At 49.5% G+C, this 14531-nt stretch overlaps 1 protein-coding gene across 1 annotated transcript in view; it reads right to left on the minus strand.

Annotated features, from left to right (window-relative positions):
• Positions 1–286: 286 nt before the first annotated feature.
• Positions 287–14531, minus strand: part of Scara3 (scavenger receptor class A member 3) — a 33417-nt gene continuing 19172 nt past the window's right edge. Inside the window, exons 4-6 of the mRNA XM_085698661.2 lie at positions 13229–13327; positions 10992–12035; positions 287–2107 (exon numbers count right to left, since the gene is read on the minus strand). Coding sequence (XP_085554787.2) covers positions 1656–2107; positions 10992–12035; positions 13229–13327 — 1595 coding nt within the window. The 3' untranslated portion in view covers positions 287–1655. The remainder of the gene's footprint in view (positions 2108–10991; positions 12036–13228; positions 13328–14531) is intronic.

Raw genomic sequence — 14531 nt, forward strand, 5'->3', positions numbered from 1 at the left:
AGTCCTGTTCTGTCGGACCTTGTGTGACCAGAAGATGCTGGTCAGGGAAAGGAGACGGGTGCAGAGAGGGGACCCACTGTTTCCAGCTCAGCCTTGCCCTTGGTGGTAATTTCTTAGACTCTTGTTTGGGCTTCTCTGTCAACCACTAGAACACCCAGAGGATCTCAGTGCCCAGACTCTGCAACAGAACCTTGGCAGTGATTTCCCCCTCTGAAGGTCAGTATGAAATAGATCCCAGAAGGGATTACTTCCTTAACTTGAGTACAAATACTAGAAGACACATCCCTCCTGGAAACAGCTCTTTACTGGGTCAGTGATACTGTGTCGTGTGATATTATCATATGTAGACAGGACAATTATACAGCAGGGGGTAGGTGAGCCGTGCAAGCCAGTTGCACACTGATGTTGAGGATGAAGACGGCACAGAGGCTTTGGGCAGGAAGAAGACAGATCTCTGAGGCTGTGCAAGGGAGCAGACAGCTCTACCCTTTGCCCAGGACAGTCTAAGTCGGCTGGAGTCTGAAGGAGCAGGGCAGCTTTATGGAAAGTGACTGGAGACAATGCAGGCCTCTCCCAGCATCCCTTTCTGCCAGTGTATGCGAGAAGTTCATGAAAGACGAGAAGTAATGTCAAAGGCTCCTTGTGCGTGTTCACACTCTTCCCATGCCTGGTGCAGCTTGCTGCTCACGTGGGAAAGAGCTCCAGGCATCTTAGGTCATGGTAGGGTGAGGTCAATGTGCATCTCTGGATAGGACAGCCAAGAGTAGGAGGCAAGAGCCACCCTGTTATCAGGGGTGGACCCTGCGGCAGCTTCTTCCTCCCTGGCCACCACAGGGAAGCCCCGGGAGAACATGGCGTGGCAGCCTAGGTTGAGCAAGGGATGGCTTCACAGAGAGGCTTCATCCCTGCCTTGTCCTTCCACCTCCATCCCTGCAGTCTTCCTGGGAGCTGGACAGCAGGCAAGCAGAATGTTCTGGGACCTGCAGGCTCTCTCCCTGCCGATGAGACCCTGCTTGGGTTCTTTCCAGGTCACTCCTGAGGTGCAGAGGTAAGGCTGAAGAGAGGAATGTTCTGACCATGTGAATAAAAACCCTCTGAACTTGTCAGAGGCCCTAGCACGGGGCCTGAGAATGCCACTCAGCCAGAGTTTGCCTGCCCTGAGTGGAGCAGGGCAGCTCCCTGTGACTCTATTCCCATGGCTGTTGGGAGAGGCTCCCTGGAGTCTCATCTATAATGCTCCAAAGGTTTCCCTGGATATTTTCAAGACTAGAAAGAAGCTTCTGGCTAGTGTGGGTGTTAAGTCACTGCAGAGACTGAGTTACCATCGGAGAGGTCTAAGACATTCTTCCCCAGGTAGCCACTTCCCCAGGAGGCTGTTATGGGGGTGGGGTGTCTTCTTCCCTCTCCTTCTAACCAGCCATGGAAACCTAGTAGGTGCCCCCACCACTGGCCAGCAGAGAAATGGGGTTGGGCAGTGAACTGTTTCCCTATGGTACAGGCATTATCGGGAAGCTTAAGGCTATACAGTCAGTTCTAAGAGACACCCTCATATCAGGACCAAAGAACAATGATTGTCTGTAGATAGTAGGCCCTTCTGGCTGCTTTCTCTGACCCCTTCCCAACCTGCATTGCAGCATCAGGCCCAAAGACCTTCTTCAGTAGGGGCTCTGGTTCCCTGGAGGGCCTGGAGGCCCAGGTAATCCAGGGGGACCCTGGATGCCTGGTTCACCCTTAGGCCCTGTGGCCCCCCGTTGGCCTGGTGAGCCTGTCTTTCCTGAAATCCCTGGTTTTCCCTGAGGCCCTGAGGGTCCTGGAGACCCTGGAGGCCCATCTGGCCCTGGGGGCCCCACATCTCCTTTGGGGCCTGGCTGCCCCCTTGGCCCTCCAGTGCCGTAGCTACCCTTTGCGCCTTTGAATCCTTGAAAGCCTCGGGGGCCAGTTGGCCCTCTTTCTCCCACAGGTCCTGGCTCTCCAGGCTGCCCCTGAGGACCCTGTGGTCCTGGGGGCCCCAGGCTGCCAGAATCCCCTTTAGGTCCTCTGCTACCAAGAGGTCCTTTTGTCCCCGCATCTCCTTTGAGTCCTCTTGGTCCTGGAGGGCCGGGGACACCTAGGGTTTGGATAGAAGAAGAGACATGTCACTCATGAGAGTGGGCACAGGGACAGCTGAGGTTCAGACAGAAGTTTGGCCCAGGGCTGCCACTGCTGGGCTCTTAGGTGATTGCTTTACTGTTGCCGGAGTCGGGATTGGACCAGCAGGTTCTATGCATCATGTGTCACTGGGCCTGGTGGACTGCAACACTCCTAGTTCTGGTATCTAGGCTCTCCTGCAGTTTCACACACAGCCAGCAGGACTGAGAGCAGGGATGTGTGTGTTACATACGTATGCATGCACACACGCACGAATGCACATGCATGCGCATAGGAGGGAGGTGGGGGGCATGGTAATCCAGGATGCTCCCATCCTGCCCCAGGGCAGCCTGACCTTCTATGCCTCCTATGGATTTTGACTGCTGTTTTCACTCCCTGCCCTACCTATCCTGTGACCTCTTGGGCCTCTGGGATCAGGGGTGTGAAATCGGGGACTCAGAGGAAAAAGTAAGGAAAGTAGTAAGACAGAAGCGTCCCAGAGAAAGGGCAACCTCTCCACTCTGGCCACTCCCACCTCTGCTAGGAGCCCCCAAGGCTGCTGCTTCAAGTCTTTAATCTACACAGAGAATTCAGGGCAGCCAAAGCCAGCACTGAAGGTGTATCTCCTGGACTCCAATAAACCAACTTCAGAAAAACAAAAAGTTATTTCTTACATCTTAGCGCTGGTCCCGTTGGTAAAATGCTTACTGTTTTGAGGTTCTGAGTTCAATTCCCAGAACTTGTGAAAAAAGCTGGGTATGGTGGCCTGTGCCTAGCTCTGAGGGCTGAGGGTGGGGAAACAGGTGGAGCCTTTGAGTTTGTTGACTAGCCTAATTGTCAAACTCCAGGCTAATGAGAGGCCCTCAAAAAACAAACAAACAAAACAAAACAAAAACAAGGAAAATGTCTCCTAAGAAATAAAACCTGAGGTCCACATCTATACACACAAATGGATTCACAAGGACGTGTGTCCCCCCGTCTCTCTCTCTCTCTCTCTCTCTCTCTCTCTCTCTCTCTCTCTGTGTGTGTGTGTGTGTGTGTGTGTGTATATACAGTTAGAAGTGCTTCTTGAATGAAGACTAGAACTCAGTGGGATCTTTGAGGGAAAGGATGCTGTGTGTTGAGAGCTGAGAGCTCTCTAAGTTGCCAGAATCTTACCCCCTGGTCCTGGATCACCTTCATCCTGGCCGATGTGACCCGCTGCCCCTTGCTCCCCGCCCTCGCCTGTTCCCTGCATCTCCTTCTCAAAGTGTTTCTATGGGGAGCCAGGTCAGTGAATATCTATTATGACCTGAACTGGAAACCAGAGCCTGGACAGTCAGCCCCACTAGAGCCAATAAAAACCTTCAGTCAGCTCTTGCCACCGCCTGCCATGGGAGGCTGTTCCACCTCCGCTCACGTGGCATGCCAGCAGGGTGGTTGGGGGCTGAGGACAGCTGGCGGGTGATGGTAGCAGCCCGGCATTAGACAAACTCGGAGACAGGATCTGCCCTTTTATTCCCAGAGAGTCCCTCCTTGCACAGTTACCAGTGCAGCACAGACCCAAGCCGATGCCTACCTCCCCCCGCCTGGCAGGTCTGCCTGGGAACTGGCAAAATCACAGTGCCTGCCCTTATTCTGCTCTTGGCATCTGGGCCAGCTGAGATTTGGAGGAGCAGAGGGCCATTCAGCAGCGGAGAGGCCCTGTGAGGCTGTATGGCGGATGGAGCAATGCTAGGTAATTCTTCCCCATCCCAAAATTCAGAGTTCAACAGAGAGCAGTACTAAATACCATCCATCCATACAACTGAGCTAATTCAACAATACAGCTTAAGCTGGTCTTAATGTAACCTTGCACAACTGAATGTCAAGCGCCCTGTGACTCTACAGGGTCGTGTCCTGACCTCAGCCCTAGTGGGTGGGCATTTGTGCCATACCTCTGTCCCTGCTTCTTCTTGGAAGTTCCTTTGGATTCATCCTTCTCCTGTCATGGGAACAGGATGCCCCAGAGACTTCTCCTAGTCCCCTAGTTCTCCACCCTTTTTGACTTCGGGTGAAAGTGTCTGCACCCCACATCCAGACTGAGGATCTCATAATTAGTGTGCTATATGCCCTGCCCCCAGGCCATCTGATATACCTCACCTTCTCAGTGGGGCCCATATTGTCCAGTGCCACTGTCTCCTGGAAAGGGCCTCTCCTCCTTGACCCAGAGGAGCCCAGCAGCCACTGTGAGGGTATCTAGGCTCTCCCTGTCAGTAGCAAAGGAGTAAGAGCAGAGACAAAAGTCTGCCCACCCCTTGAGCTGATGCTCACTCCCTGGGTGTCTTTCTAGGGCAGATCCAAGTCGTCTTTCGCCAAGGGAGGATTGTGTGCCCATCATGCTTTGGGTGGACAACTGAGCAGCAGCCCCAGCCTTAGTCACACCTTCCATTCCTCTGTACCAAGCATGAATGGAAGGATAATCCAGAAAAGAAAGTACACCTCTTTCTCTATGCATGCTCTCGTGGCCACCACCGCTGCTTTATCCCGGGAACCCGGAGGAGTCTGCAGCAGCAGGGGGCGGGGAGAGCAAGCAATGGGCCTCTTTTCCAGGCTTCCTCCCACAGCTACAACTGCTGCCCTTCAGCACCCCCTAAAAGGGATTTTTGGGTCTCTTTCATCCAGTCTGGAGACACCTGAAGAGGGGGGCTCTAGAATCCTTCTGTGAAGAGCTCCGAGGGCTCCGTAAAGAGTAAGGAGAGTCAGGCATGGTGGTGTATAGCTGCCATCTGAGCAAAGACAGGAGGAGTGGTAGTTCGGGGCCATCCTGGGCAACACAGAGTCTGGCTAGCTAGATAATAAGACCTTGTCTCAAGAAAGAGCACTTGCTTAGCATGTACAAGGTTCTGGATCCCATCCTTGGAACTTCCATGAAAACAAAACAAAACAAAACAAAACACATGGATGGGAGCTTGGAAAGCACAATGGGAAGGAAGATGACTCAAGGCTGAACCCAAGGCTCCAATGACCTGTCAGTAGTGATGGAACTCTGCTGCGGGCGGAGCACAGGGCAAAGGAGAGGAGAGAGCAGAACTGCTCTGAGCAGCCAAGAAGCAAACACCGGCCTGGTGGCTGAGGTAAGGAGTCCCAGGGAGGTCCGTCATTATTCAGGAAGCCACAGGCTATAATTAGGCTCTTGGGCCCATTAGGAGCCAGCCACAACTGACTGCATGTCTGAGGTAAGCAGAGTGGGTGGTGGTTCTGTGGTCCATACTCAGGATTAGGGAAGATGAAAGAAATGGGAGGGGCCAGAAGAATCTAGTATCTCAAGAAATCACCCTGCCCATCCATAGTGGAGCGAGCCACTGGTAGGAGGGGCCCACTGTGGCTTGTATGGTCAGCTCACTAAGATGGAAGGAACTGAAAATGGAAGAGATGGGAAGATGCCCTGTACTGAACCCTGAGATCCAGGTTGGAATACCAGCTTTGGCACGGGCATGTTAGGTGGCTGGGTTCTCTCTCTCTCTCTCTCTCTCTCTCTCTCTCTCTCTCTCTTCTGTGACTCCATTGACCTCAGTCACAGATTTTCAGTCCTAGCTGTGGTCATCAAAAGAGCACCTGGAAAACGCTGATGGACTCATATGTCTGCTGAGGGTGGGCAGGCATGTACCAGCCTACACTGCCAGCCTAGAGTAGGAGAACTGTTAGAGACGACACAGAGCATCTTCCCGGGTGTTCTGGAGTGGTGCCAAGGACCGAGATCTGGGAGAGGCTCTCTCTGGTGCCAGCCTGACAGTCTCTGCTGCTTCTCCTGTCAGATCACTGTGGGGAGTGACCATTCTGTATTACAGAGACGCTGACAACCCAACGGAAGAGTGCAGCTAGGGCACCAAAGAAAACTCTCAGCAGCTTTACAAGGATGGGCAGGCAAAAATGGGCCTCACAGCTTCTGGTCCCTCTTCACTGTCACTTGCATACACAGCCCCTGTGTCCAAACAGAATTGTTTTTCCCTTCTTTAAATAAAGTTATTTTCCAGGTGGTGTTGGCACACACCTTTATTCCCACTACCTGGGAGGCAGAGGCAGGCAGATCTCTGTGAGTTTAAAGCCAGCCTGGTCTACAAAGTGAGTTCTAGTACAGCCAGAGTTGTTACACAGAGAAAACCTGTCTTGAAAAACCAGTATGTGTATCTATCTATCTATCTATCTATCTATCTATCTATCTATCTATCTATCTATCATCTATCATCTCTATCTATCTGTTTATTCATTGTGTATGTGTAGTGTTTCCATGCATGTGTTTGGAGGTCAAAGGACAACTTGCTGGAGTCAGTTTCTCCTTCCACCTCTCAGTGCCAAGCCATTGAACTCAAGTTACCAGATTTGGCAGCAGGCACCTTAACCTGACAAGGCTATCCTATCATCTCTGCTATTCCCTTTTAAGCATGCCAACCCCTGAATCCTCGTGGGCTGCAGCAGGATATAGCAGGTGGTACTTCCGGAGCAGGTGTTCGAGATCAATTCCTTGCCCATTTGGCATCTACCCTCCATTCATACTCTCAGTTATTCATTTATTGAGCAAGCACTTCCAGAGTGCCTTCTGGGCCCATGGACTGTTCGACAGTTGTGCATAGGAAAGGGAGCTTACGTCATCAATAATTGCACTTTGCAGGGATGCCTTATATTAAGACACCCTTTTAGGTTCTTGTTATTGGTGTCACTGAACCTCACAACGACCTCATATGGTACTGGCAGGACAGGTATGAACAATGTTGTTTGTTAGCGAGTTTTAACTGTCAACTTGACACAACCTAGAACTGTCTGTGAAGATAGCTTCAATAAGGAATCATCAAGATCATCAAGGGGCGCGTCTGGGGGCGTTGTTTTGTTGTTAATTTATGTACGGAGGCACAGAGACTTGTGGGCAGCCCTTATAAGAACACTATAAGAGAGGAGAAACCTAGCTGAGAGTGGACACACAATTAAGCGAGTAGGCCTGTATGGATTCATTTCTCTCTGCTCCTGACTCCCGATGGGAGGTGACTAGCTGCTTGAGTCTCTGCCTTGACTGCCCCTCAGAGATGGGCTATAATCTGAAATTGAAAGCTGAATCGACCTCTTCTCCCCTAAATTGCTTTCGGTGAAAGCAACAGAAATTAAAGTAAGACCACAGTGGGCGAGGAGACGGAATTGAAAGTGATGAAGGGCTTTACCTTCACTCAGCTAAAGAGCAAATCCAAAAGGATAGGCCTGTGGTCCCAGCAGAGACACTGTCTAGCACAGGCGTTGTCTAACACAGACATAAAAATTATCCTAGAGACGAGGGAGAGATAGGGGGTCTAGGAGATTGGCGTAACCAGCATGGGGGCACCACGGAGTTTCTGTTCCATAAATGGAGGCTTGGAATCAGAACTGGAAGCTGGTCCTACCCCTTCATTTACAGATGACAGAGCACAGTTGGAGAGATGAAGCAAATTTGCCTAAAGTCCCAGAGCAAATTATAACCCAGCCTCCTTTCCTTCAGGCGGTGCTCGGCAGCTCCTTCACTGCCCGTGGCACCGCCAGCGCCCTACCTGTGTTCTATCCGCTCCACACTGGCCAAACAGTGGTTTACTGCCAGCTCCAGCACCACTGCCTCAGGGTCAGGCCAGTCTGAGGGTGAGGGGTTAATTTCCTATAGGGTGGGGTGTGCAATTTACCTGGAAAAGGTCTTCCAGATAGGAGAAGTTGTGCGTGCGGTGGTTTAAAGATCAGGAGGCATGTTGGCCAACAGATACACTTAAGATTGCACCGTGGGGGCCACACACATATGCACCCTCTCAGTGAAATGATGAGGGAAGCTTTCAGGTCCCATGGAAACAGCGCTGGGCTTTGTTGTAAACATAAAATGAAACAATAATTAAACATGTTCTCTCCTACCCTGCCTGGCCAATCTGTATACAATCTATATCAAAGAGACAATGAACTCAGGGGCAGGAGAAGCATGAAGATGTCAACCTGAGGGTCCCATGTACTAAAACAGATGTCCCACTGTGCTTCAGATGTGGTTTTGTAATGACAGCTCTGCTATGATCAAGGCAGAAGCAAATAAACTCCTCTGGGTACCACTGGCTCTGTCTCCTCCATTCGCCATCCCTTGCCCTAAAGCAGGGCCTGGGTAGAAATGTCTGAGGTATTTGCACTCAGCACCTCTTTTCCTGAGTGGACAGTGGACACATCTTTGAAGAACTGAAGTAGGGCACCAGAAGTGTATGTGTGTGCACGCACGTGTGTGTGTGTGTGTGTTTATGGTTTGTGCGTTCATGCATGTGTGGGCATATGTGATGTGTGCCCAAATATGTTTTATTAGCATTGACTAATAAAGAAGGGGCCAATGCCAGGTGTCTTTCTCAATTGGTCTCCGGCATATATTTTGGAACCAGGGTGTTTTGCTGGACCTGGAGCTCATTGTTTTGGGTAGACTGGCCGTTCAGTGAGTCAGGGGTCATCTCATTTCCATCTTCCCAGCGCTGGAATGAGATATGCAATGCTCCTGGCTTTTATGTAAATACTAGAAATTGAATTCAGGTCCTCGTATCTGTGCGGCAAGCACTTTACCGACTAAACCATTTCTCCAGTTTCTAGGATTTTCAAACCCTCGTGACCTGCACACATTGCTTAGCCACACTCTTTTGTTTTAGGCTACTATTTTGCAAGGTAGAGTCACACCAGTGTCTACTTTTTCCAGCCCCAAAGTACCCCTTTTCTGTAGAGTATATGTCCAAGGGCTCCAATGGATGTGTGAAATCACAAATAGTAGTAGACCCCAGATATACCACCTGTCTCCCTGTATACACACACCTATGAGAAAGGTAGGCACATCTCTCTCAAGCTATGCAGTTTTCCTCTTAGTATTTTCAGACCATGGTTGACCATGAGTAGTTGAAAGGCAAAATTGCAATGTGTGTGTAGGGGACTATGGTCCAAGACTTATTCTGAAGCTCCACAAATCAGTATGTATAAATGGGTCACCACCGGGAAACTTGGAATTTCCTCTGTTCTTAGAGTGAATTCAGCATCACACAACTGGCAGAATATGTACCGTAAGAAGCATCCTCTATTGCCCTTCACTTGAGCACAGCACCCTAGAAAACATTTTTGGTGGAATATGGCGGGAAGGTTTTGGTTTCCATAGAAATCTTCGGTGTCTAACTTCATTGCAAAAATGAAGATAGCAACAAACAAATAAAACCATTCTCTATGACCCGATCAGCCCAGAGTGAAGAAAAGTGGTCTCTAGTGACAGGACAGACACACTATGATGCCAATTGAAGTTGACACAGGTTTAGGGCTAGATGGCCAAAGAGGAGCAGAGCATCAGTGATGTAGGCTCCAAGACCAAAGGTGTCCCTGGTAAAGAAATTGCAAAGGGCCCTGCCTTGGATACTGTAGAGGATGCAAAGGCTGAAGGGGATAGAATAGAGTGGACTCCAGACTTCCTTCCCATGCTTTAAGGACCTGGAAGGCATGCCTTTCATCAGGATTTGGGAACCATTAGAAGATCATGAGAAGTCACAGTTCACGATTTTGTTCAGTGACCCGACAGCAAGATGTTTGCACATTGTTGTTGCTTTGTGTTCTCCAGGGTTAGAAGATTCAAAAAGACAAATGCCTTCTGCAAAGACACAGAGGTGACTCAGCTGAACAAGAAGTTAGGCCACCTAAGGGCTCCTGTGACTCTGGGCCAAGCGGGAGGGAAGGAAGGAGGGAAATGCAGTGCTTGCTCACAAGACTGAGGTCAGTGTGACTGGCAGACCGAACAAAGCAGATTATCCTTCCCAGTGTGGGGTTAGCCGCATCCAAAAAGGCTAAGGCCAGAGTAAAGCATAAAGCTCACCTTCCTCTAAGTAAGAGATTTCTTCCTGCCTGGTTATCTTAAATTTGCCAGTCTTCATAATCACTCAAACCAATTCCTCATGATCTCTCTGTCTGTCCGTCTATCACTTAACTACCATCTATCTACCTACATTCTTCTACTGCTTTTTCTGGAGAATTCTGACGAATAAGGGAATTTAGGGACATGTAGGAGAAGAGGAATGCAGAGTGATGGGTCTCTGCAGGATGCATAGCAGGACAGGCAGACAAAAGCATCAGCAAGGGGGCAGGAAGGGGAAGAGTGAGCACAGGCGGTTTCAAAAAAACTAACTCTGCATACTTGCCTAAGCAGGCTAAAAGAAATCCATGAATTAATCAAATTTTCTTTGAAAGGCGAAGTTAGAAACTCTATCATCTTCACCAAGAGGTTTCAAAAAACCTCCCTCCCTCTCTCCCTCCTTCCCTCCCTCCCTCCTTCCCTCCCTCTCTCTTAACTATATCTCTGAGACTTAGTGTGTAGTCAGTCCAAGCTGGCCTTGAACCCATGATGATTCTCCCACCTCAGCCTCCCAAGTGTTGGGTTCTAGGTGTGCAGCAGCACCAAGCCTGGCTCTCAAAGCCAGAATTTTTAAACATTAAAAGCTGATTTGTTTTTACTTGTGTACATGTGTGTGCCACCATGTGTACACATGTGCCTGTGGAGTCCAGAAGAAGGCTTCAGATCCCCCGCACTTAGAGTGACAAGTATTTGTCACCTTCCTTAGGTGGGCCACTGGGAGCTGCACATCGTCCAGGTCCTCTGTAAGAGCAGCTTGTTTGCTTAACCACTGAGCCCCTCAAAGACATTTCTTAAAGTTGTCTGCGGCCTTGGGAATAGGGTCACAGCATGGCTTTGGTGATCTGTTTCCCTATCCAGTACCCTCTATCTACCATCTTCCATCTAGCATCTTCTATCTATGAACACACTATTGGAGATGCCCATAAAGCATTGTGCTCCTGTATATAGGAGAAACCTCGAGTCCCTGGGGAACCCGGACCGCCCCTCCCTTTACCTCGCAGGATGGTGATGTTCCGAAGGATTTCTCCATGCTGTGTGTCCACGGCCTTCATCTCCTCCATGATCATGGAGAGGTTTCGGACATTGAAGTCCAGCCGCGCACTGAGCAGACCGAAGCGCTCCCTGAGCAGATCTGTGGTGCCCAGCATGAGGGAGACGGACTTATTTAGGTAGTAGAGTTCCTCGGCATGGGTGTGGAAGCCCAGGGTGCAGGACAGCCGCACATCGTCCAGGTACTTGAGCATGCTGTGCACGTGGTTGTCGGTGGCATTGATGTTGGTGAAGATGGTGCCAATTTCGATCTCGTGAGAAGCCATGCGGGCTTCCAGAGACTCAAATCTCTCCACTGTGCGGTTCTGGGCATATCGGGTGTGGTACTGAAGATCATGCATGTTCTCCTCATGGTCATCCAAAAAGGAGGAGATGTTGTCCAGCTGCAGCTGAAGGCCCATGACCTGCAACACCAGGTCATGCATGCTCTCAGAATTCTGGCTGATGCGCTGCGAGGAGGCCCCCAGGGTGGCCTGAATGGTCTTAATCATTTCTCCAGTCTTGGCAGAGGTGCCGCGCAGACCTCCGAAGAGCCTGGTGTAGTTCTGCCAGTCCGTGACCATCTTCTGTAGGGTCAGGGTCTCTTCGTCTGTCTTCCGCTGGATCCCGTGGATCCACTCAGCGGTCTGGCCCACTGTGAAGTTGATCTGGTGGACAGCAGCCCTGACGTCATAGCACTCCTGGGTGAGGTCCTTCAGGGTGGTGTCCATGCCTGCTGTGGTGGCCTGCCAGCCCCTCACCTGTGCCAGGAAGAGTCCCAGGGACTGATTTACCTGGTGGATGGAGAAGGAACAACTGCCCATCTCCTGGGAGATTTGACTGCTTGTGGTGGAGAGCAGCTCATGGGCCTGGGAGGTCTGGTCCAGCTGGACCTCCTGAGCCAGCAGCATCTTCTGAAGCCCCTCCAGCTCCTCTTGGAGCTTCCTGATCTCCTGCCCCAGCTGCTCAGCCTCACGGCAAAAGGAGCAGTTGTTCAGGGCTTTTGGGTCTTGAGGAGAAAAGGGGACAACATTTTCAGTTAAATGGGACAAAAGTGCTTCATGTGTGTGCGTGTGTGCGCGTGTGCACGTGTGTGTGTACATGTTTATATGCATGCAGGCATACTTGCACATGTGTGAAAGTCAGAGGACCACCTTGGGTGTTGTTCCTCATGTGCCGTCTATCTTGATGTTTAAGACAGATCTTTGGGCTGGCCTGGAGCTTGTCTGTCAATCAGGCAAGGCTGACTGGCACGCAAATGCCAAGGGTCCACCTCTTTCTGTCACCGTAGCACTGGGATCACAAGTATGTGCTACCATAGCCACCTTTTCCACGTGGATTCTTGGGATTAAGCTCAGGTCGCAATGCTTGTGTGGGTGAATTGTCTCCCTACTCCCAAAAGTACTTCTTGAAACGCAGGCACAGGGAACTGGCAAGCGGTCTGCAAACCCTGTTTCCTTTCCTGCTATGAAAATCCCTCTCAGAAACCCCTAGGGAATTTAATCTTTCCTCTGCAATCTGAAAGGTGGGATTTTGGACAGTTTTTTGCCCTTAGGATCACTGCATTCTCAAGAACAGATGTTAGTGACTGTTCTGAGGTGACCAAGAACCTCCAAAATGCACTCCACTCAAAAATTCCTACACATATTTTAATATCTACTGTCTTGCTTGATATCTCATAATGTACTTGTAAGTAAGCTGGCCCTGGCGAGGTTTTTTTCCCTTGGGACTCCTGAGGAATAAGACAGAAAAGTAGCTTCCCAAATAGAACTCTATTACTAGGTGTCAGGGCAGCACTTTCTATTTGCAACATAGGTGACCTTTGAACCCACATCTGTTATGGCTCCTTTTGACTGGAGAACAGGATAGAGACCATTATGAACTGGGCTCTGGCTTAAGGCAGTAGACTGGGAAGGGGCTCATATATCAGGAGGCTTTGCAAGATCTTACAAATCATTTGAGATGCATGAGGGTGTTTTGAGAATGGACCATGCTTGCTTTCCTTGTCTGCCTATGGTCTGTGGCTAGATCAAGAGCCCATATAGACACTCTTCCCCAGTCCTTGTTCCATCCCAGCAGCCCAGACCTTCTTGGATGGACAGTGCTCATCCAGAAAGGGAAGCAGGGATCAGTGGCTGGTCTGAGAGATTAGGCAGCACCTGCCCATCTTTTGATAGCCCCGGGTAGACATTAGAATCTTACCCAGTCCTTGAAGATTTTCTTGCATCGACACAAGCTTCTTATTATAGATGGACTGGGCTAAGGAGATGTCTTCTGCGAGAGAGTCCACCTTCCTGAAAACTGAGGAAACAGAAGAGATGCCAGGCTAGGTCATGGTCCAGAAATAGCCATTGTTGGTGAGATCATTTTTATCAGTCTGCCACTGAAGCCTTGTATGCTTCTCCCAGGAAAAAAGCTTCCACATGACCAAACCAAAGTGCTTCTTACTGCCCGAGTTCAGCACACATTTGGTACAAGAGTGTTAATTCACCTACCAGCCCAGGTTTTAGAAGCAAGACCTCCTCCTCATAAGAAAGAAAAGAAAAGATTTACAAACATATAGTGATAAAATTATTCTTAGTTCCATCATCACTCAGAGAACAGTCACTGCCATCAGTAGCTTCAAGTGTCTACTTCTTCTAGTGATGTGTCCCTGGGTATACCCTCGACAGTCACACAGATACATGCTTTAGCAAATAAAATGTGAAACTGTGTGACTCTGACCATCTCGTCTACTTTCTCTTATCTGATTCTTACAGATACGGCATCACGGGCATTTTTCTTTTTCCTGCCATCTTTCCATTCGGAGGTTGTGTTTTTCTTTTCAAAAGCTTTAAAATGTCTTTTTTTCTTTTTAAAAATTTTGAGTGTGGGTGTTCATTATCAATAGCACCATAGCACCGTGTTACACACAGATATTTCCATACAAGAATACAGTGCACATCCAGCAGTGGCCTTCCATCCCAGCTTTCTTCTTCCTCCCCCTACACTTGGTCCCGTTTGTTCCCCTGGACACTTTTACCTCTCCTTTTGTGTCATACACACATGAGACTTTGTATCTGTCCATACAGTCTAGGAACCACAGTTAGAGGGAAAACATAGTATTTGTCTTCATACATGTCCCAGCAAATGTCATCTTTTCCTTCACGGTTGAAAAAAATTCCTCTGTAGCTGGGTGGTGATGGCATACACCTTTAATCCCAGCACTTGAGATTAAACTAAAGGCAGAGGCCTCTCAAGTTCCAGGCCAGCCTGGTCTCCAGAGCGTGTTCCAGGACAGCCAGGACTACACAGAGAAAGACTACCTTGGAAAATGGAGCCAAACAACCAAACAATCCCCAAAACAACAAAAGAGAAAAAATTCCATTGTGTACATAAACCGTTTTTTCTTTATCCATTCTCTGTGGTTGGACACATAGGTTGGTCTTTCGAGAACATTTCTCTACTGGGGTTCAAAAGTCACTTTAAAGTCATGACCTTTGGGGTCCTCACCATGCTCTATTCT

The sequence above is a fragment of the Myodes glareolus genome, chromosome 12 (assembly GCF_982192425.1).
Source record: "Myodes glareolus chromosome 12, mMyoGla1.1, whole genome shotgun sequence".
In the NCBI taxonomy this organism is placed as follows: Eukaryota; Metazoa; Chordata; class Mammalia; order Rodentia; family Cricetidae; genus Myodes; species Myodes glareolus.